We start from the raw sequence: 20,735 nt of genomic DNA on the forward strand, positions 1-20,735 counted from the left end.
GAAGCGAAGTCGCCGCCTTACACACACACACACACACACACACACACACCCACCCACCCTCCCACACGGACACACAGTCACACAGTCACAGCGCGCAGGAGGAGACACGGGACACAGGCAGGGAGAGCAGCACGTCCACAGACGAGGTCGAAGTCCGAGGAGATCAGCCATGGGACTCGCGTGCGACACCAGAGCGTCTCTCCCACACAGCGCGCGGACCTGACAACCCGGCCGGACACAAGCGCGCGCGCGCTGACCTGCTTCTCCGTAGAGTACCGCTCGCTGAGGTGAGTCGGCATGCGCTGGGAGCTCGTGCTCCTGAAAGCAAAAGTTAGGATTCCCGTCGAAAAGCAGCAGCTACACCTGCTAGATGACAGGTGCAACCGAGAGTCTTAGGAAATAGATGAATGCTTGTGTGTGAGAGAGAGAGAGGCAGACACGGCCCACCTGCAGGTGTTAGGCTTCAAGTCACTCAAAATGGTTAAAGTTGGGCTTAAGCTTTGTTTGGGTGAGGATATGTGGGGGAGATTTGTGTCTTCTAGCTGTTATTGAAAGCTGACTTTTCTCCAAGGCCAAACTAGGACAGCACACACACACACACACACACACACACGTTAGTAACACTTAAATATTTGAGTCATTCATGTTTGGTTATAGTGTCTTGCTGTATTTGTAAACGTCTACTGTGTCGACAGACTCACAAGCCTCCACGTTTACCCTGCGCAAAGCCTTAAGAAACCTGTTGGTGCACTTTTGACAAGGAAATGTATTGAAGCGCAACAGCTCTAAAACTGGCTGTAAACTAGTAGACTTTCACCGTGAAGTGTACCGTTCTTAATGCTTAGTAGAAAGAAAGCGTTTATAGCTGTAGGAGGAGGAAGTGCTGAACTGACAGCAGAAATATTAACGTTGCCTGCAGTGGCGATGGGGGGGGGGGGTTGTTTGTTTTTACAAAAAACAAACAAAAAACATTAATACGCTTTCAGACATTTAATTTCTGGACTAATATCAGTAACAATATTTCTGCTAACAAAGCTGGTGTTAGCATCTACAACACGTTCAAGTTGTCTGAAGCGTATCTTTGTTAAACCTCCCACAGTAGCAGGTGGTGCGCCCTCTACAGGCCTTTATACAGTATGCCAACTTCAGACAACTTCAGTTTGGGCTGATAAACTAATGCGTCATTTATGACTTGAAAGCATTGAAACACACACACGAGCAGTTAGAGGGAATCTATTGGCTAATAAGCTTCTGTTTAAAGAGGGTGTGGGAGCTGACAAGCTTGTTGTAGCTTGTCTGGTTACTGTCAGAATGACTCTTCACCAACACCTAAAATAACTGTAATGCTACTCCAGCAGGGAGCCATTTGCTTGCTCTCTCTCTCTCTCTCTCTCTCTCTCTCTCTCTCTCTCTCTCTCTCTCTGTCCCTCCCTCTCTCTCTCTCTCTCTCTCTCTCTCTCTCTGTCCCTCCCTCTCTCTCTCTCTCTGTCCCTCCCCCCTCTCTCTCTCTCTCTCTCTGTCCCTCCCTCTCTCACTCTCTCTCTCTCTCTCTCTCTCTCTCCCTCCCTCTCTCTCTGATCCATGTTTTCTTAGAGGTTAATAAGAGAATATATCCCTGAAGTGAAAGCTTTTCTTATTTGCTTGTAAGGCTATAATGTGTTTATTTAATAGTGTTGCATCTAAAACAACAATCAACATGTGGAAAATAATCAGAATGGGCTGAATAAAAACTAAGCACAAATGAAGTGGCATGGCTGGTGTTCGCGGCTGTTCATTCAGTGTAGATGTGTCCTTACAAAATGTTTGTTCTGGAGAACTTCCACCTGAAGCACAAACTGATTCCACCTGAAGCACAGAAAGGCTGTGAGGAACAGGGCTGTGTGTGTGTAGTATACGTGTATGGTATAAATGTGTGTGTGTGTGTGTGTGTGTGTGTGTGTGTGTGTGTGTGTGTGGTATAGCTACAACCCTCCACCACAGCTATAACCATAAATTGTCATACTCGCATGACACCAGGGCTGTAAAGTAATGTAATGAACCATAATATACATTAACTACTTTACCATACAAATTTTTGAAAAATGTCTTATTCTGAATCTTATCTAACCTTAATGTTAATGACTGGTGTGTTCAGTTCCGTATAAAAGGAGATCTGAACAAGGCATATGTATATCAAACCCTTACATCTGATTATTTTACTGTAAGAGAACATGTGGTCAGTTTAAAAACTGCTGCTGGATTTATTGCTTGGCTATTTTCCTTTCTGACAGTCATAATATAATAATATTAGATTAGATTAGATTAGATTTTTACACATCTTCCATCAGATCTCCCATTTCTGAGGTTTTTCCTCATACTTATACAGTAGATTATAGCATCTCAGATTATAGTGTATATTACAGTATGTCAGATTATAGTGTAGATTATAGTATGTCAGATTATACTATCTCAGATTATAGTTTAGATTATGGTATGTCAGATTATAGTATCTCATAGATTATAGTATATATTATGGTATATCAGATTATAGTATCTCATAGATTATAGTGTATATTATGGTATGTCAGATTATAGTATCTCATATATTATAATGTAGATTATAGTAGATGTAGGATAGATACTTTTGTAGTACACTTTGTTAGAACGCTCTTCTCCTCTGTGATGCTTAATAATGCAAGATTTAAAACAAAGGCATGAGTCACGAGTGAGTTAAAGGTTTCAAAGTTTAAAGGTTTTGTCACACACTTAGTCATACATGGTATAACTCGCAGTGAAATGGTTTTGTGACTGCTCTGTCTGAGCAGTCTGTGTTGAGTGTGGTCCGAGTCAAAGGTGCAGTCTGCAGTGTAAATGAGCAGGTTGATTTGCAGTTTGGAGGGAGTTAAATGGGTGAATGAATGAAGGAAAGCTTAATCCACAGGCTGTGGGGTGACCTTCCTCTCTCTCTCTCTCTCCCTCCCTCCCTCTTTCACTCTCCCTCTCTCTCTCCCTCCATCACATTCTCTTTTGTGCCTGTCTGTCTTCTGTGCATCTCTATATCTGTCTTAACTCTTTCAAAAGTTACGCTCTCTCATTCATTATTCATATATGTGATCCATCCATCTTGTGACCATTCATCTTCCTCTTGATCACATTCCAGAGGTTTTCAGTGGGGTTCAGGTCTGGAGATTGGGCTGGCCATGATAGGGTCTTGATCTGGTGCTCCCTCATCCACACTTTGATTGACCTGGCTCTGTGACCTGGAGCATTATCCTGTTGAAAAATACAATCATCAGAGTTGGGGAACATTGTCAGAGCACAAGGAAGCAAGTTTTCTTCCAGCATAGTTTTGTAAGTGGCTTGATTCATGCGTTCTTCACAAAGACAAATCTGCTCGATTCCAGCCTTGCTGAAACACCCTCAGATCATCACCGATTCTGCACCAAATTTCACAGTGGGTGTGAGACACTCTGGCTTGTAGGCCTCTCCAGGTCTCCGTCTAATCATTACACGAGCAGATGTTGGACAACGCTGAAAATTGCACTCCTCAGAGAAGATGACCTTACTGCAGTCCTCTGTGGTCCAATCCTTATGGTCTTTCGCAAACTTAAATCTGGCTTTTCTTTGCTTTTCATTGATGAAGGGCTTTTTCTAGCCTTGCAGGACTTCAGCTCTGCCTCCAGAAGCCTGTTTCAAACCGTCCTTGCTGTGCAATTCACCCCAGCTGCTGCATGCCATTCTTTTTGTAGGTCAATTGACGTCATCTTATGGTTGTTAAGTGACATTCGAATGAGGTGGCGAACATCACGGTCGGTAGAGTCGTTTTCGACCTCTGCCAGTCTGTAGCTGTTTTTGTCCCGTGTGTTTGCTGCTTGACCTTGTTCTTATGAACCAAAGTGTTTGAAATTTTCAAGATATAAGCAACGGTATCCCTCTGCCAGTAAAGCTACAATTGAACCCTTCTTTTCCTCATTAAAAACCCTTCTTTTCAACTCTCTTGGCGTGGTCTGTAGCTGTATTTTGATTACACTCACTTTTTGGGTCCTAGCACTGCTTTTCCCATCCAGCCGGTTCTATAACAAGAGAAGAGCGATGACAGCAGTGCTGGTTTTTATACTGTTGCGTGTTAGAATATGATTTTAAGGTGATCACCTATTCATCATCTGAGTAAGTAGAATGAGGAGTGTCTGTGAAGGAATTCAACAAACACTTGAGTGGAACGGCTGCTGTACATGTGGAGATGCTGAGTTAAGAAACTATTGGACTGGTCTCTTATTTTTTTCCCAGAGCTGTGTTGGTCTGTAGGCATCTGTCTGTCTGTCCAGAGAGGAAGACATGGGAGATGCGTCTTACTCTCCTTTGAGATCCAGCAGTTTTTGGCCTGAACACACTCTCCAGGCCCATCCCTGATGGCCTGTAAAAACGGAACTGAATAATTTGACCTTGACTCATGCTCACTCTAAAAGTTGAAGATTGTGCTACTTTGCTTGGTGGACATCTGGGGATCCTGAAACCACACTGAAAATCACTCGCAGAGTTCCAGCTTAACTCAGAGCAACTTAACGCAATCCCTAATTAAGTATTTAAATGTAAAAGTCAATGATTGTCCATCATCTTTTAGAGGAGCTATTACACTGGTTCCCATCATCACTAGTCATGCAAAACTGAAAGAGTCCTTAAAAAACAAACAAACAAGCAAACAAAACATCACCTCAGACCTTTCCAACAGACCAGAGATCAGCACAGTTACTTCCTGTGATGTTTCAGCCAATCTGATCAAGCCAGTCCACTGTCCCTGGTTCTCTGAGCTCTGCCACACAGCTGGAAGTTGTGGTGCTCTCTCTCCTGCCCACAGGGTCAGGGGTCAGCCCCCGGTGGGAACACTGCAGGCTATATATAAACCCGGCCAACTCCCCCTCTGTCGGACTCCACAGCCCGGCCCTAAAGACACAGGATGGACACCCACTGCTGTTCCACAAAAAATGTGAATGTTTGTTGTATGATTTCAACTCTGTTCGATGTCTTTAGTGGTGTAGTGTAGCTTAATGTAACTGCTTACTATTGTACAGTGAGGATGTGTTTGATAGTAGCTGAGTGAATCACCTTTATAAGCCTGCAGGTTATTACTGGACTTCCTTGAAATACTGGTATAGGGCTTGGCCCTACCTGAAATCAACAGCTCTTGTGTATAGGAGGTCAGACTGCCAGCATGCATACATATATACACACACACACACAGACACTTGTACACATGCAGTTGACTGGCTCCGTCTAACCTACAAATAGTGCCAGCAGGTTTCCTGTGGCTGTTTCGTGTGAAGAGGGCGAGAGAGACCCCACAGGCTGACATGGCCAAGTTACCGTCATGCTGCGTGTTACGGGCTGGTTCAGGCGCTCGTGCGGACATCGCGTTGCTATTATTCAACAATGTAGGTGACCGGAATCAGGAGTGATCACACAAAACAAACAGCAGTGGTACAAAGTGCTGACCTGCTGCCTGCCTCGGCCTGAAGTCTAAAGTCCTGTTTACACTGCATTAACACCTCTGATGTGCTAATATCAGTCAGATTCATGTTCAAACCTCCATGATAGTAACAGACCGTAACACTGATCATGAGGGCTTCTAGCAGCCTGTAGGGCTCCGTCTGTGTGTGAGTCTGTACGAGGAGTCTCTACACTCTGAAGACTCCTCTGGTAAGTCTGTGGAGGCTTACGGACGTTTATTGCAGTCCGACGTAAAGGAGCAGTCTGTGTGTGTCCAGAAAAGTCCACAGGTGTAGGTGCCCACCATAAATGAAAAGCGACACAAGAGACCCAACCAACTCATTAATAATGAACACAGACAGACGTGTCATACTGGGACTAGCTGTGCTGGGGTGTGTCGCTGGTTTGCCTGGATTCACAAACCAGATAAGCCCAGATAGGATGAATGACTGCCAATAATATGGATGCATGTGTGTGTGTTGATGACTGACTTAAATGATTGAAATGTTTTCTAGCTGATAGTGTGATGTCCCATCGTACCTGGAGTTTTCCTACCAAACGCCTGAAGAGTGAGTACTGCACACACACAGACTCACGCTTACAGGCATTAACACTCGCACTCAAGCACACACCCCTCACTCACCAGTGTTTACAGAAAACAAGTGATACGTAAACATTATAGAAAAAATGCTACATAAGATGTTTTTCCAATTGTTCAGTATGGAAGAAAAAAAAATCACTGAAAAAAGGTCAAAATCGCAGTAAGTTTCCACATTATCAGATCAACATTGCCATATCAGGCTGCGTGTTGGTGGAGGGTGAGGGCGGGGCTTAGACCAGATGTGTCGCTACTCTGATTGGCTGCATCATGCTACAGGTAAACGAGCTTCAGAACCGTCAGTACCGAGCGACGATGTGTTCCGCAGGACGGGCCGACTCTTCTCCTCCCTTAGAGAGGAGGGCAGACACCGTGAGCATCAACCAACCCTCCACCAGCACACAGTCCACAACAATCAACACCATCACTACACTACACTACAATCTACAACCAATCGTCATGTTAACCACACACCCGTGTGTGTTTACTTCTGTGTCTCGCTAAACCCAATCAGAGAGGGGGATTAGTGATGTCACCTGCGACGCTGGTAAAGACAAGCCGCGTGTCTTCTCTGGAGACACCCAGACATCTGAAGGTAACGTGTACGAACGTGCACGCCTGCGCACACACACACATATACACACACACACAGAGTGGGGAAACAGGACTGTTCGGTATTGCCCAATCCCACCGGTGAGGACAGAGTAAGCCTGCTGTACTGTGTGCACAGTAGAGGGGAAGCTGGCGTGTCTTAGGCTCCACAAAGCGCAATGCAGCGATGAAAACTCTTCAGTTCTCCTGCAGGTCCCCCAGACAGGAGAGAAGCGCCCACGCGTGCGCCACTGTAACCCGCGCTCGGCCGTTGCGTACAGTCGCTCAGAGAGCTCGCTGAGAAGAACCACGCGCATACCGTGAACTCGGGGCACGTGGGAGCGGACTCAAAGTAGAGCTTGCGGAGACATCTGAACATACGCGGTCGCTGCGCACGCATCCATGCGCGCGCACGCTGCACCCTAGCGGTTCCCCAGTGTTGGCGCGAGCCCCGATGCAGCGCTCGATCGGAACTCCACGCGCGCAAAACAACACTGCGAGTTTGAACCTCGACCCGGACGGTGGACGCACAGCGAGCAAAGGAAACGGTTTCCAAACACTGTAGTAAGTATTTGGCAACCGGTCGAACAGAGCAGTGAGGGACTGGCGCAGTCCTGGAGTGTAACGCGCAGGTTTTACGCACGTCCACGACCCACATGCTTACGGCGACCTCAACGGCGTGTTTGGAGGATGTCTGGTGTGCGTGCGTCCTGGGACTCACGCCCTGTTCTGCTTTATAGTAAAATGAATTCTCTTTCATCTCCAGCTCCGGACTTTTTTGTTTGCTGAACCGGAAACACGAGTTGAACGGAGATGGCTCTGAAAATGATTTATGTATCAAACCTGTTCGTTTCCAAGACGTAATGAACCGATTGCCAGAACGCGTCACCCCAAGCTCGAGCTTACTGCCTGTACTTCTCAGTGTTTTCACCCTCTCCGCGTGACGATAAGAGGTTGTACGCAGCTGTTTTCTATAGTTTCCTCCAAATCTGTATTATTCGGACGATTCAGGCCAGTACAGTGTAATAACAGCTCTAAGAACTCGAATACTGTGAAGGCGCACCAGAGCGCAGTGCAGTTATCCTCCGCCCTTAATCTTAGAAGAGTTGATGTCCGCACTAAAGACGGAGACCCTTCGAGAAAAGCTGTTGGTTCAGACAGGAAGACGCAGATTGGAGCGACCCTGCACGCTCATGTGGGGTTTAAGGCAACCGCATGGCGCGTCAGACGACAAAATCACGTGTTTGTAAAACCTGCCCGAGTTTCCCACAACCTGCTTTTACTTGGGAGTGTGCGCTTGGATAATGGCGCATGCCATACGCCGTGCTTACGTCATGGTTATGAAATCGTGTCAAATTCAGAAAGTGGGCAGTGACCGTCGGCATGCGCTCAAAATGACGTCAGAACCTTTAGTTGTGTTAGTAATATTTCTGCAATTCTTTGTGTGAGTATATTAATGTAATCTGTGAGTGTATTAATGTTTCCACCAGAGCTCCAGTGAGAATGAGTGTGTGTTTAGCGCTGCACATGAAGCATGTGTCTGTGCACATGACCGTCAGTGAGCTGGTTGGCTTTCTCCTCAGGTGCCTTCCTCCCAGGTGAGGACGAGGAGCCGGAGAAAGGAGCAATGAAGAGGCTCAGTACCATGTGGAGTTCTCTACGGGTGAAGATGCAACGTGACAGTAAGACTTCACATTAATGAAAACAAAGCAAAGATTTACACACTGTAAATGTGATCAGAAAGAGTCGGTACACTGTGTAGGTGGATGTGATGTTGCTCAGGGCCACATGCAAATAATTCAGATCACCATAATGAATTGTAAGAAGTTCTGGATGTAACGGGATTTTTCCTGAATGTTTTCACATGGTCTGAGAAATGCGTCTGGATCTATAACGGCACTATGCGGAAACATCATGGGTGAACCTGAGCGTTCACCCACACCGCAAGTCACACTGCAGTAGAGCAGTTATACTAGGCTGAGGATTTCCTGTTTATGCAACACTTTCTCTTTTCTCTTCTGTGTGTGTGTGTGTGTACCTGTTTGGCCTGTAGTGCGTGTCTGCATGCATCTGTTTTAATGTTTGTGTAATTGCTGTTTAACAGTGCTAGGAGCTGTTGTATATTCAGAAGCACAGAATATATGTGCACGTGAAAGTGTGAAAAGCAGGAACAGGACAGGATATTTATCTTTATATTTACACACACACACACACATACACACACACATATATATATTCTGCGCCAAACGTAGCCTACAGCAGGTACGCGCACACACACATTCTCTACTGAATAATGTTGACATGTAAAATGGATACCTGTGCGTGATCTACCAGACGTCTGGAATTTTGAGGTTGTTTGTGTGTGTGTGTGTGTGTGTGTGTGTGTATGTGTGTGTGTATGTGTGTGTGTATGTGTGTGTGTATGTGTGTGTGTATGTGTGTGTGTATGTGTGTGTGTGTGTATGTGTGTGTGTATGTGTGTGTGTATGTGTGTGTGTATGTGTGTGTGTATGTGTGTGTGTGAGTGTGAGATCTATCAGAGGTTTGGTAGTTTGAGTGTGTGTGAGATCTACTGAGGTCTTGGGGTTTGAGGGTGTGTGTGTATATGGGTGTGTGTGCGAGCTACCAGAGGTCTGGGAGTTTGAGGGGGGTTGTGTGCGCGTGTGTGTGTGTGTGCGTGTATGCATGCGTGCTAGTTTTCCAACTTCTCATATTTCTTCCTTTGGTTGTTTACATCACTTGAACATCTACGTCACACTGTCTGGTTGGTTTGTCTGTCTGGATCTGGAGGTCCCACACGATCTGAGCTTTGATCTTGGCCACCATTTAGGGGTGTCCAGCTGATATGTCTTGTATATGTCCCCTGACACTGGTTTGTCTCTCTGTGTCCGATTCCTGGACTGCGTCTTGTATTCTGCTACTGGATGCTGGATCGTCTGATTTTACACAGTCTGTATCTTGAGTCTCTCCACTGAGTGCTCAGTGCTTGATCTGGTACTGCTGTGATGAGTGACTCTGTGCTGGCCTTCATTGGTAGGATTGTCCTATGTCAACAAACCCTGCCATTTGTTGGTGGTACATTCCACCCCTGCTGTCTGTCGGTGGTACATTCCATGGAGGGGCTTATCCTGTCATGATAACTCCGTATTCATGGACGTTTGGTGTCCCATCTTTGACAGAAGATCTTACTCTGTAGGCCCCTCCACCTCCAGCCATTGGAGGTTGGCACTGTGAGGAGTTCTCTGGTCTGGACCGTCTGGTCTGGGTGTGGTTCTTCTCTTGGCCTTTGCTGTTTTATTAATATATTTATAAATACTGAGATGTTTATGAATGAACAGGAAGTGGCTACAGGACGTCTGTATCTGATCTTCCACTGTAGTTCCTTTCACTGTCGCTAGGGCCCACCGATGGTTGCCATGGAGAGAGTGTTCAGGCTGGAACACGCATTAGTGTGGTGGAAACATTCTTTCTATCCTGCCCTGTTTTTTGCGCCCTGGGTGGGGGTGATTCGCAGGCTCCATCCAGCAACTCCAAACTGGCTGTCCTCGGTCTGCACGTATGTGAATCGGGTGTCCTGTCTAATGTGTGTGTCTGTGTATGTGCAACCTGTCTTACTGTGTTTGGTGTGTGCAGTAAATAAGTAGTTAACACCACACACTGTTTCTGTTAGTAGAGCCAGACTATCTGCTCTCACACTTGTAAGTACTTCATACTAGCGTCAACCTAGATAATACCACACTGACCCACCTGTACAAAGGGAGGGGTAATTATGTTAAAATGCTGTTTGTCCACTACAGTTCAGCATTTAACACCATCATCCCCTCCCTACTCACTACTAAGTTGGAGGATCTAGGACTGCATACATCCCTGTGCGACTGGATCTCCAACTTCCTAACAGACAGACCACAATCAGTACGGGTGGGCAACTGCGCCTCATCCACCCTCACCCTCAGCACTGGAGCTCCTCAGGGTTGTGTTCTAAGCCCACTGCTCTACTCACTGTACACCTACGACTGCACAGCCACTTCCAGCTCCACCATCATTGTCGAGTTTGCTGACGACACCGTTGTCATGGGCCTGATCTCGGACAACGATGAGGAGATAATACCTGGAGGAGATAAAACACCTGGAAAACTGGTGCCAGGAAAATAATCTCCTCCTAAACGTCAGTAAGCAGAGGAGCTGATCGTGGATTGCAGCAAGAAGCAGGAGCGGCACTACCAACCTGTGAGGATCAGTGGAACCACCGTGGAGAGAGTAGATAGTTTCAAGTACCTTGGTGTTCACATCTCGCAGGACCTGTCCTGGTCCCGCCATACCAACTCCCTGGCAAAGAAGGCTCGTCAGCGTCTTTACCACCTCAGACGCCTAAGAGACTTCAGACTGCCCTCCAAGGTACTGCGGAACTTCTACACCTGTACTATCGAGAGCATCCTCACGGGGAACATCACAGTCTGGTTTGGGAATAGCACCAAGCAGAACAGACAAGCACTCCAAAGGGTAGTGCGTTCAGCAGAGCGCATCACTCACACGGAACTTCCTGACCTGCAGACCATCTACCACAAGCGGTGTCAGACCAAGACCAGGAGGATTGTGAAGGACCCCACCCATCCCAACAATAGGCTCTTCTCTCTGTTGAGGTCAGGGAGGCGCTTTCTCTCCCCGAAGACCAAGACAGAGAGACTGAAGAGGAGCTTCTTCCCACAGGCCATTCGGGCCCTGAATCAACTGAATCAACTGGGAAACTGATAAACTGTGGGGACCACCACCACCATGTAACATAACTGTGTGTGTGTGTGTGTGTGTGTGTGTGTATGTATGTATATATATTTCAATTGCCACCATGTAACATAAAAACTGTAAATATGTCATTTTACAAAATGGATCTGTACATTGTGTACATATATACACAACCATATACATTGTACATTGTGTATATAAACATAATATACATACATTGTTAATATATTTTTGTACATATATAGAATATATATTTCTCTATGCACCCCTGTTTTCTTTTCCTCAGTCTGGACAGAGCGTGCTCCACCATTTCACTGCGAGTTATACTGTGTATGACTGTATGTGACGAATAAACCAAACTTGAAACTTGGACTGCGGTAGTCACGTCCATGTCTTGTCCACTTGTCCGTAGGACCTAAAGAACCACCGTCCCCGGTGAATACACAGCCTCTTCCCACGGAGGACGCACCCAAGGACCAGCGATATGCCAGTGGGCAGTTCTTCTTCGAGTACCTGGTGGTGGTCAGTCTCAAAAAGTCCAAGAGTGACGTGTACGAGCCCCTGATCTCCTACCAATTCCCCAAGGTGAGACGTTTGGATCTCACAACCCGTGTTCCAACACGGTAAAAATACTCTTCCGTTTCAGATGGTGCACCAAAATGGCTTTAGATCATATTTAACATACTCAGACATAAAAGAGGAAATGAATAAAGTTGAAGAAAGAAACCCATAAACCATATCTACATGACCTGACCAATCACAAAAAGGAGAGTTTTTAGAGTGCCTGAATTAAGGGGTAGTTTGTGAAACCATTTAAAAACCTTTTCCCCTTTTTTAGTGGTTCAAAAGCTGCATGTTTACAGTGTCTCTCATCGCGATTGATGGACATTTCAGTATTATTGTCTTTACCAGTATGACAGTGTGTGACAGAGCCTAACACAGTATAGCTACGGTACACAGTGTTGTTGGTGTGGACTAGTGTTCACTCATGACTGTAAACGCTATGGCAGCCTCTTCAGTAGATGTATGTATGTAGATATTTGTGTGATTTTGATGGGCGTAAGAAATCTGGCCAGTTTTGTTTGAGTTTGGAAAATGTGAGTCATGACTACTCAGCATGCTTTGAGGCAATGCATGAGGTCTGCTTGGCTTTGCTCTGCCTTGCACGCTTTCTTAGAAAAGGTGAAGGTGTGAAGAGTGAATCTCTAAATGAGTGTTATAAACACTCTGGAACGGATCTCTCTCACACAGAGACACACACACACACACATCCCTTATTCATGGAAATTAGTTCAGTTCTACACTGGTATGACTGTTAGACTAGAAGCAGTCATTTTCTCCACTCAAAGCTGAATCTCACAGAATCTCACAGCACTCTCTCTTTCTCCACGTCACCTGTGTGTATCTCTCAGAGGGATGGCATGGTCCGTTTTCAGAAGGAGGAAGAGGAGAAGACGCTGAAGGCCATTACTCTGTTTTGTTTCCCCGAGGGCATTAACTGGGCTCCTCTGACTGAGTATCGCAGGTACCAGCGAGCGAGACGCTCACCTGACACACCTGTCCTCAGGTACAGACGTAGCAGACTTTTCCCTCAACCTCTCTCTCTCTCCCTCTTGCTCACTCGCGCTCTCCTACACAGTGAGACCTTTTCTTTTGTTCTGACGGAGGTTGACGGAAGCAGACGGAACGGTTACTGCAGAAGGCTGCTGGTAATTTCTTCAGAACATTCCTCAGATTACAGCTACACCAACACTGCATGCTCAGGGTACTAATCCTCTGTTACTCAAAGTGGAAATTATTGCTCAAGAATATATTCTCTCTCTTTCTTTCTCTTTCTTTCTCACTCCCCAACCCCCCCCCCCCCCCCCCCCCCCAGCCTCATGGTAAGGGTGCTCGTCCTCCGGAGGCGTACTGTATCATCAGTAAGGTCGCCTGCTTCGGCCTTTTCTCTAAGGTAATCTACATTACCTGTGCTCTTCCCCCAACACTAGCTCCGCCCATCACTAGCTCTGCCCATCACTAGCCCCGCCCAGCCCCCTTCACACACTGGAGCATTTAACTGTTATCATATATGTTACATTAAACAGTAATATATATTATTATGTATGTTAAACAGTACTGTATGTTAGTACTGTATGATCCAGATAACTGTAACTAACTAAGTTAACCAGGACAGCGTTCATTTGTGATTCTGGACATAAAAGGTGGGAGAATGCAGGGTCTCTGTCCTCTGGACATTTATGGGGATGTCTTCAGGGTGGACTGCACTCATGTGATGGTGGTCTTGCTTCTGATGTGTGTTATCGCTTTATCTTTGTCCCTTGGTAACTGTTAACTGCTGTTAGAGAGCAGACTGCTATCTGCTGTCATTGTGTGTCTAAACCCACAGCAGACCTGGAGATGGCTGTCTCTCTCCTGGATTAGCTTCTCTGATGGATTAGTGTTCTCCTGGATTAGTATCTTTGATGGATTAGTGTCTCTGCTTTATTGGTGTTCTCCTGGATTACTGTGCTGGTGACTCACTGCTGGTAGAAAACCTCTTCCACAGCAGCTTTTGAAGGCGAACGCCCTCAGGCTCCCATGGTGTTGATCTCACTCTCACTGAGGGATTGTTTTACAATTGTTTTCCAGTTGCTCCAGGGTGTAACGCACAAAACCAAAGAAGCCAAACATGGAGTCAGCAGGCTTTCTTAGGAGTGCTGATTGGTTTGTTTCCTGGGCCTTAACTTAGTTTTAACATGTGTGCTGATTTGGTTTAGATCTTTGATGAGGTGGAGAAGCGACGACAGATCTCCATGGCAATGATCTACCCCTTCATGCAGAGCCTGAGAGAGGCACCATTTCCTGCTCCTGGAAACACAGTCAAAATCAAAAGCTTCATCCCGGACTCGGGCACTGAGGTAATAGCTGTTCCAGGGTCAGTTTTATAAAGTCCTTTCTGACTGCACAGTGGATGCTCTGGTTGTCCTGAGATCAGCACTACGGCCCACTAAACACAAGCTTTACCGAGTAAGAGAAAGTCATACAGACTGTGAAGGACGGTCAGACTGACAGGAAGGCGGGTGTGGGCCAGCCAGCCCTCAGTGTGGAGACTGACCCACGACTGCTGGACCCACGACTGCTGGACCTACGACTGCTGGACCTACGACTGCTGGACCCACGACTGCTGGACCCACGACTGCTGCCACTTTAGTAGAACAGAGAGACAAGCACACAACAGGCAAGACATATCAAAATAACAGCAGGAACCTACAGGGACAGGCAGGAACATGCTATTTATACACACACACACACACACACACACACACACACACACACACAACCATGCAGAGGCAGGCGTGCTGTACTCTGTCCGAACCTGATGAGGGTTCAGGCAGTATTTTGTCTTGGACCTATGATCTCTCTCTCACACACACACACACTCTCTGATTGGTCCACTCAGGCAGCCCTTCGCAGTGATCTGATTGGTCCACTCAGCCATGCACCACAACACAGCACTTCCCTCAGTAGGTTCCCTGCGGTGATGAGGGTGAGCTCATTACAGGAGTCAGATTTCATGGAGTCAGACTGGAGTGTAAATCAGACGTGTCCACATGCAGCCCTTCTATTTCTAACATGAACATGGACTTTATGTTTGGTTTACTGCGTATCTCTGTCATATCTGATGCATGTGTGCGTAGATCATTAGTCTGACCAGGCCCACAGACTCTTGGCTGGAACATGTAGATTTCCGGACGCTCTTCAGGTGCCTGTCAGACGAGGAGGTGCTGCAGGTGTTTGCAGCCACTGTGCTGGAACGGAGAATCATCTTCATCGCTGAAGAATTGGGGTATGAAGGAACACACACACATACACATACTGTATATATAGTATATACCATATACAGTGTGTGTGTATATATTGTAGTGTGTTTATGAATACTGCACATAAACAGTATATGCCCTGTGCAATGTGTATATACTGTAATGTTTATGTATACTGTACATATACAGTATATGCCCTGTACAGTGTGTATATACTGTAGTGTGTGTGTGTGTGTGTATACTGTACATATACAGTATATGCCCTGTACAGTGTGTATATACTGTAGTGTGTGTGTGTGTATACTGTACATATACAGTATATGCCCTGTACAGTGTGTGTATACTGTACATATAGAGTATATGCCCTGTACAGTGTGTATATACTGTAGTGTGTGTATACTGTACATATAGAGTATATGCCCTGTACAGTGTGTATATACTGTAGTGTGTATGTATACTGTACATATACAGTATATGCCCTGTACAGTGTGTATATACTGTTGTGTGTGTGTGTGCGTGTGTGTATACTGTACATATACAGTATATGCCCTGTACAGTGTGTATATACTGTAGTGTGTGTGTGTATACTGTACATATACAGTATTTACTCTCCCTGTGGTCATGTCTCTCTCTGGCCCTCAGGACATTGTCCCAGGTGATCCATGCTGTTTCTGTTCTCCTTCATCCCTTCATCTGGCAGCACACACTCATCTCCATTGTCCCTGAAATCCTCATTGACGTTGTCATGGCGCCCACGCCGTACCTGCTAGGTGTGCAGAAACGCTTCGCGGACCAGGTTACTGACCAGGGCGACGTGAGTACATACCTCCTGCTGGGAGTGAAGGTCAGGCCAGGGAACCCCTCCCCAGCACTACTCATTAGTGCCCCCAGCACTGCCCTCGTTAGTACCCCCAGCACTGCCCTCGTTAGTGCCCCCAGTACTGCCCTCGTTAGTACCCCCAGCACTACTCATTAGTACCCCCAGCACTACTCGTTAGTGCCCCCAGTACTGCCCTTGTTAGTACCCTCAGCACTACTCGTTAGTCCCCCCAGCCCTACTTATCTCGCCTATAAGCACTCAGCAGTTACGTCAGCGGACGTGGGCCGGCAGTAAGCCAAGCTGGTGATTTAAAATTCATTTTAAGTCTGATCTTTTGGAAACTGAACCAGTGAATTACGACTGAGCTGGTACTGGGTAACCATCACGTGTGCTATGGTCCTGACCTGGAATCACCCAGCCCAGTTATTTAAGAAACCTTGAGACTTTTGTTCAAATGAATGTGGAACTTGTTCGAGTGACTTGGGAGCGCTACCCACACAGAATATAGCAACAAGACAGTACAAGACAGGAGAGGACAGAAATGTCAGGACAGGGAAGGACAGATGTGACCCAGTGAATAGTAGGTAGCGCTGAGTGTGATCTTTCCAATGCCAGTCCAGCCAGGGCTGAAGCCAGACAGTGTTCTTCCTGCTGACCTGCCGTTTGTTACCTGAGGATGAGGATGTATGTACCAAACACCCTAAATATCACCTCATTTGTCCTGTTCGTAGTTGCTGGCTGTGGATTTGTCAGAGGGAAGGACGCAAACATTTATCAGACAAGTAGGTTGGTTTTACGCTTTTCTTGACACTGCATGTCCTAACGTCCACGTGACCACCTGGTGGCAGTAGAGATATGGGTGTGGTCATTCATGTTACGCTGTCACGGGGTGACGTGAGCAATGCAGCTGGAATGGTCCTGGACCCGCGTGGCTCCCGTGAGGCTCACGCTGGCTCCTAGTGCCCTCCAGAACTGCAGACTGACCTTGCTGTGCTAAAATCTGTTGGTCCACACAGGTTGGGGATGAGAACTCCATCTTACCCCACAAACTCAAAGAAGAAATCCTCCAGGCACTGAAGATGAGAAACGAAACAGCCAGTAAGTGTCTCCACGAATCCCTCACGTTGTAGACGGTGGTTACGGCTCCAGTTGACTTCTAACATCAGCAAAGGAGCACATTTATTCCCTAAAGAGAACCATCTTAAACACCAGTGACTTTTTCAGCCCTGGACGAGCTGAACCAGGTGGTTCCGGAGGCGTTCCTGCCGTTTTTTGTGAAGACGGTTGGCCACTTCGCTAAGCACATCACACGGACCGGGCAGAACCAGGAGGGTCACTTCCAGAAGAGGACCTTCTGCAAAGCACACGAGTCCAAAAGCACGCGACGATTCGTCAAGAAATTTGTGGAGACACAGATGTTCGATCTCTTTATCCAGGAAGTGGAACAGAGGTCTGCCTCCCAGGAAGGTACGACACGTTGTAACGCAGACATGTTCTGGTGAAATGGTTCGGATAGCACAAGTGTGATGATGAGCGTGGAGCAGGTGCCAGAGTGCTCAGCAAGACCGAGTGAGTGTTTGCCTCATGGAGATTAGATGCTCAAAATTCCAGCACAGTTCAGATCACCTGATCACCTACTTGCCTTGCATGTTAGTCAGTTGTGTTCTGTAGTACATCGTCCCTCACATCACTGTTCTGAGGTCAGCTGAACCTGTATACTGTAGTCCATCATCCCTCACATCACTGTTCTGAGGTCAGCTGAACCTGTATCCTGTAGTCCATCGTCCCTCACATCACTGTACCTGCATGCTGTGTATTTACTAATAAAATAAGCAGGTACTTCAGGGTAGATAAATATATATAGAGAAATAAATAAATAAATAAATAAATAAATAAATAAATGTGTGTGTGTGTGTGTGTGTGTGTATATACACACACACACACACACACACACACACACACACACACACACACACACACACACACAATCTCGATCGATTGATAGATAGATGTATTATGCCAAATGTGTGGATTATTTGCTAATTTTCTCTCAGCAAAGTCTGTTTTTTTTTGTCCTTTCCAGGGTTTTTTGAGCAGAAGATTGCAGAATACCACAAAAAGATGAAAGAGAAGATGATGAAGCAGTAAGCAAGGACTTAGTGTGTGTGTGTGAGTCTGTGTGTGTGTGAAACGTGCCTTAGGATTTAGGGCGTGCTAGTACTTTACGTACAACGCATGTGTGTGTACACGTGTCAAACGTGTCCTAGGTCTTAAGTAAATCAAATGGATGTTAAATAATTGTTCACAATGTAGATAGGACATTTTTATTTGTTATTTTCATTTTAATTGTAAAATGAATGGGGATTTTGTATGTATATATTTTAATATTTTACTCCTACAGTGGAGTTTGGTTGTGGTTCCTTTTATGATCAGTACATTCACAACTGAGCCAGTGGAGAAACTCTTTTGAATAGTCAGTTTTAAAGAAATCAGGTTTCATTTTTACAGTGTTGAAAGTTGACACAGACCAAAAAGGTGTGTGCTGCGTTTTACTGTCTTTAAGTCCCAGGCTTTGATGTTGGCATGTGTGTGGTATCTTGAGCTGTGCGCTGAAGTACAGGATGTGGTTTTAGCAGAGCACTGATGAAACCTTTGAAAATCTCATTAGTTCATCATTCTAAACGCAGCTTGTGCTCGACCTCACAAACCTTGTCAGGTTTTTTTAATCAAACTGATCAGTACTGAAGCTGCAGTTATAATAAAGGACTGATGAGAAGTCAGAGGCCTGCGTGCGCAGTTAATAAAGTGAAAAAAGTGAAAAATCAAGAAACAAATTGATTATTTATTAATGTTAGTTGTTAGAATCCACACTGATACTCATATGTGGAATTTGCATCAAGGTGTCAACTGTTTTTACCATCCGTTCACTGGAAAGGTAAACTATACCGCTACAGATAAACAGAATAAACCGAACTTGAACTTGAACAGAAGGCAATCTCACCACAGCTTGCAGTCTCCCGTCTCTGCCAGAAGGGGGCAGTATGTGGTGAGTTGGCGTGACTCCTCCGGCATCTGTGCGCTCTCCCTCGTGGGTGCAGATGTGAGTCACGGCCTCGTCTGACGGCGACACAGATGAGTGACCTAGTCCTGGGCTTAGGGGTGAGGAACCAACTACAAGATTGACAGCTGAGTGTTCGAAACATGCAAACATCCTTAACAGAAAACTCATGGATGACAAGTTTCACCCTCTGTGACTGTTCGCCTATCCCCCCTGTGTATAGTTCTTGGACTGTTCTAACAACATTAAATGAATGTGTGTATAAGGCATACAGATGCAAGTCTTATGAAATGTTTCACGGAGGGACGTTTGAGAGTGTAAACACAGTGGTCCTTCAGACTTCAGTACTTCAGCAAGCTCACCTGTGTCTGTCCTACTGTACTGGGGTCAGTTATAACCCACAAACAAACAGAGGCTGAGGTTTAATATAACAGTCTTTATTTAGGTGAGCTAGTCTTATTAGAAAATTAAATTCTTTACAGTAAATGGAAATAAAATGCAATCCCAGTGACACTCAAGACAAAACATAAAAGTGATGATACCAAGCAGACATACAGCTCGATGGTGCCAGAGACCAGGCGCAAGGGGCACATCAGGGGTAACAACAGCACCGTCTGCATTTATAACGCCAGACACAACACCCATAGTTCACATCCATGCAGCAGCTGCAGCTGTGCTCACCTCAGAGGAGGCAGTCCCACACCTGCTGCACTGAGGACCTGCCTGCCCCTGCACGGGGTGTGTGGGGGTGGGGGATTGTAGAGGAAGGTGTTCAGCACCTCTGGAGTGTTTCAACAACACACACACACACGCACACACACACATACCACACAAATGTGTAATTTTCTTAAGTAACCTAAAATGCCCTCCAAGAGGATGCAGGCAAGTGCGGATCAGTGTTTCCCAGCATCTGCCGCTAAGGCGTTTGGCCTGAAACACATTCACACACACAGACATGCCCATATTTTAACTGTGTTCTCATTCCACAGGGATGTGAAGGAACCCATGAGAGCATGCAGGAGTTCACTAAAATACAAACGCTACTGGTGATCGCGTGAGCCAAACCGGAACGCCGGGAGACCAATATTTATAGCCGGAAGCAAGACAGACAAAACGCAGCCCAAAGGAATGTCAGAAAAGGCACTAAGAATTATTACTAAAACCAATGTCAACATACACCTTAAATAAATTAAACATTTCCTTAAAGATTTGCTCCTTAAACAAAAGAAAACAAAACGGACCGAACCAAGTGTTACAGCTGGAGGGGACTAAGGGAGTCCTGCAGGAGGGTCAGGCTTTGCCGTACCATTAACACACAGGAGGGGAGAAGCATCCAGCATCTGCCCCCTCCAAATGCTATATATCCCAGCATGCCTCTGCTCTGCTAAGGGGCTCCCTGAATCCAGGAATCCAGCACATCCACAAAGTCCTGGTGTAAGAGGGGCGGAGGTAGAGCAGTCCGTGCCGTGGGCCGCAGCAGAGTGGCAGGTGTATGGTGCGGCTTCCAAACGCTTGTCTAAACCTTTTAGCGCTGACACTCATAAGACTTCACCAACGCACAGGTTAACAGATTTTTAAAAGTGCAATACGGAACAATTCTGCGTTCTGATTTTAAAGCCACGGTTTTGCTTCCAACGCGTTTAAGACAATTATCCACAAACG

General features: G+C 46.1%; 1 protein-coding gene across 3 annotated transcripts; it reads left to right on the forward strand.

Moving 5' to 3' along the window:
• The first annotated feature begins 40 nt into the window (after positions 1 to 40).
• Positions 41 to 19,344, forward strand: dennd2da (DENN/MADD domain containing 2Da). 3 transcript variants are annotated; one of them, XM_035522125.2, is made up of 17 exons: positions 41 to 287; positions 5,979 to 6,032; positions 6,341 to 6,433; positions 6,576 to 6,656; positions 8,236 to 8,334; positions 11,805 to 11,977; positions 12,805 to 12,917; positions 13,032 to 13,101; positions 13,269 to 13,346; positions 14,152 to 14,292; positions 14,835 to 14,921; positions 15,073 to 15,221; positions 15,838 to 16,009; positions 16,747 to 16,797; positions 17,032 to 17,113; positions 17,240 to 17,482; positions 18,099 to 19,344. In XM_035522125.2, the coding sequence occupies exons 2-17, from the start codon at positions 5,990 to 5,992 to the stop codon at positions 18,161 to 18,163; spliced, it is 1,740 nt and encodes a 579-aa protein (XP_035378018.1). In that variant the 5' UTR covers positions 41 to 287; positions 5,979 to 5,989; the 3' UTR covers positions 18,164 to 19,344. The 3 variants fall into 3 exon arrangements, with proteins under 3 accessions (XP_035378018.1, XP_081563571.1, XP_035378020.1); XM_081707445.1 differs by lacking the exon at positions 14,835 to 14,921 and having other exon boundaries at positions 43 to 287; XM_035522127.2 differs by lacking the exons at positions 41 to 287; positions 5,979 to 6,032; positions 6,341 to 6,433; positions 6,576 to 6,656 and adding an exon at positions 6,873 to 7,216.
• Positions 19,345 to 20,735: the final 1,391 nt, after the last annotated feature.

This window comes from Electrophorus electricus, chromosome 25 (genome assembly GCF_041902795.1).
Source record: "Electrophorus electricus isolate QZ-2024a chromosome 25, ASM4190279v1, whole genome shotgun sequence".
Lineage (NCBI taxonomy): Eukaryota > Metazoa > Chordata > Actinopteri > Gymnotiformes > Gymnotidae > Electrophorus > Electrophorus electricus.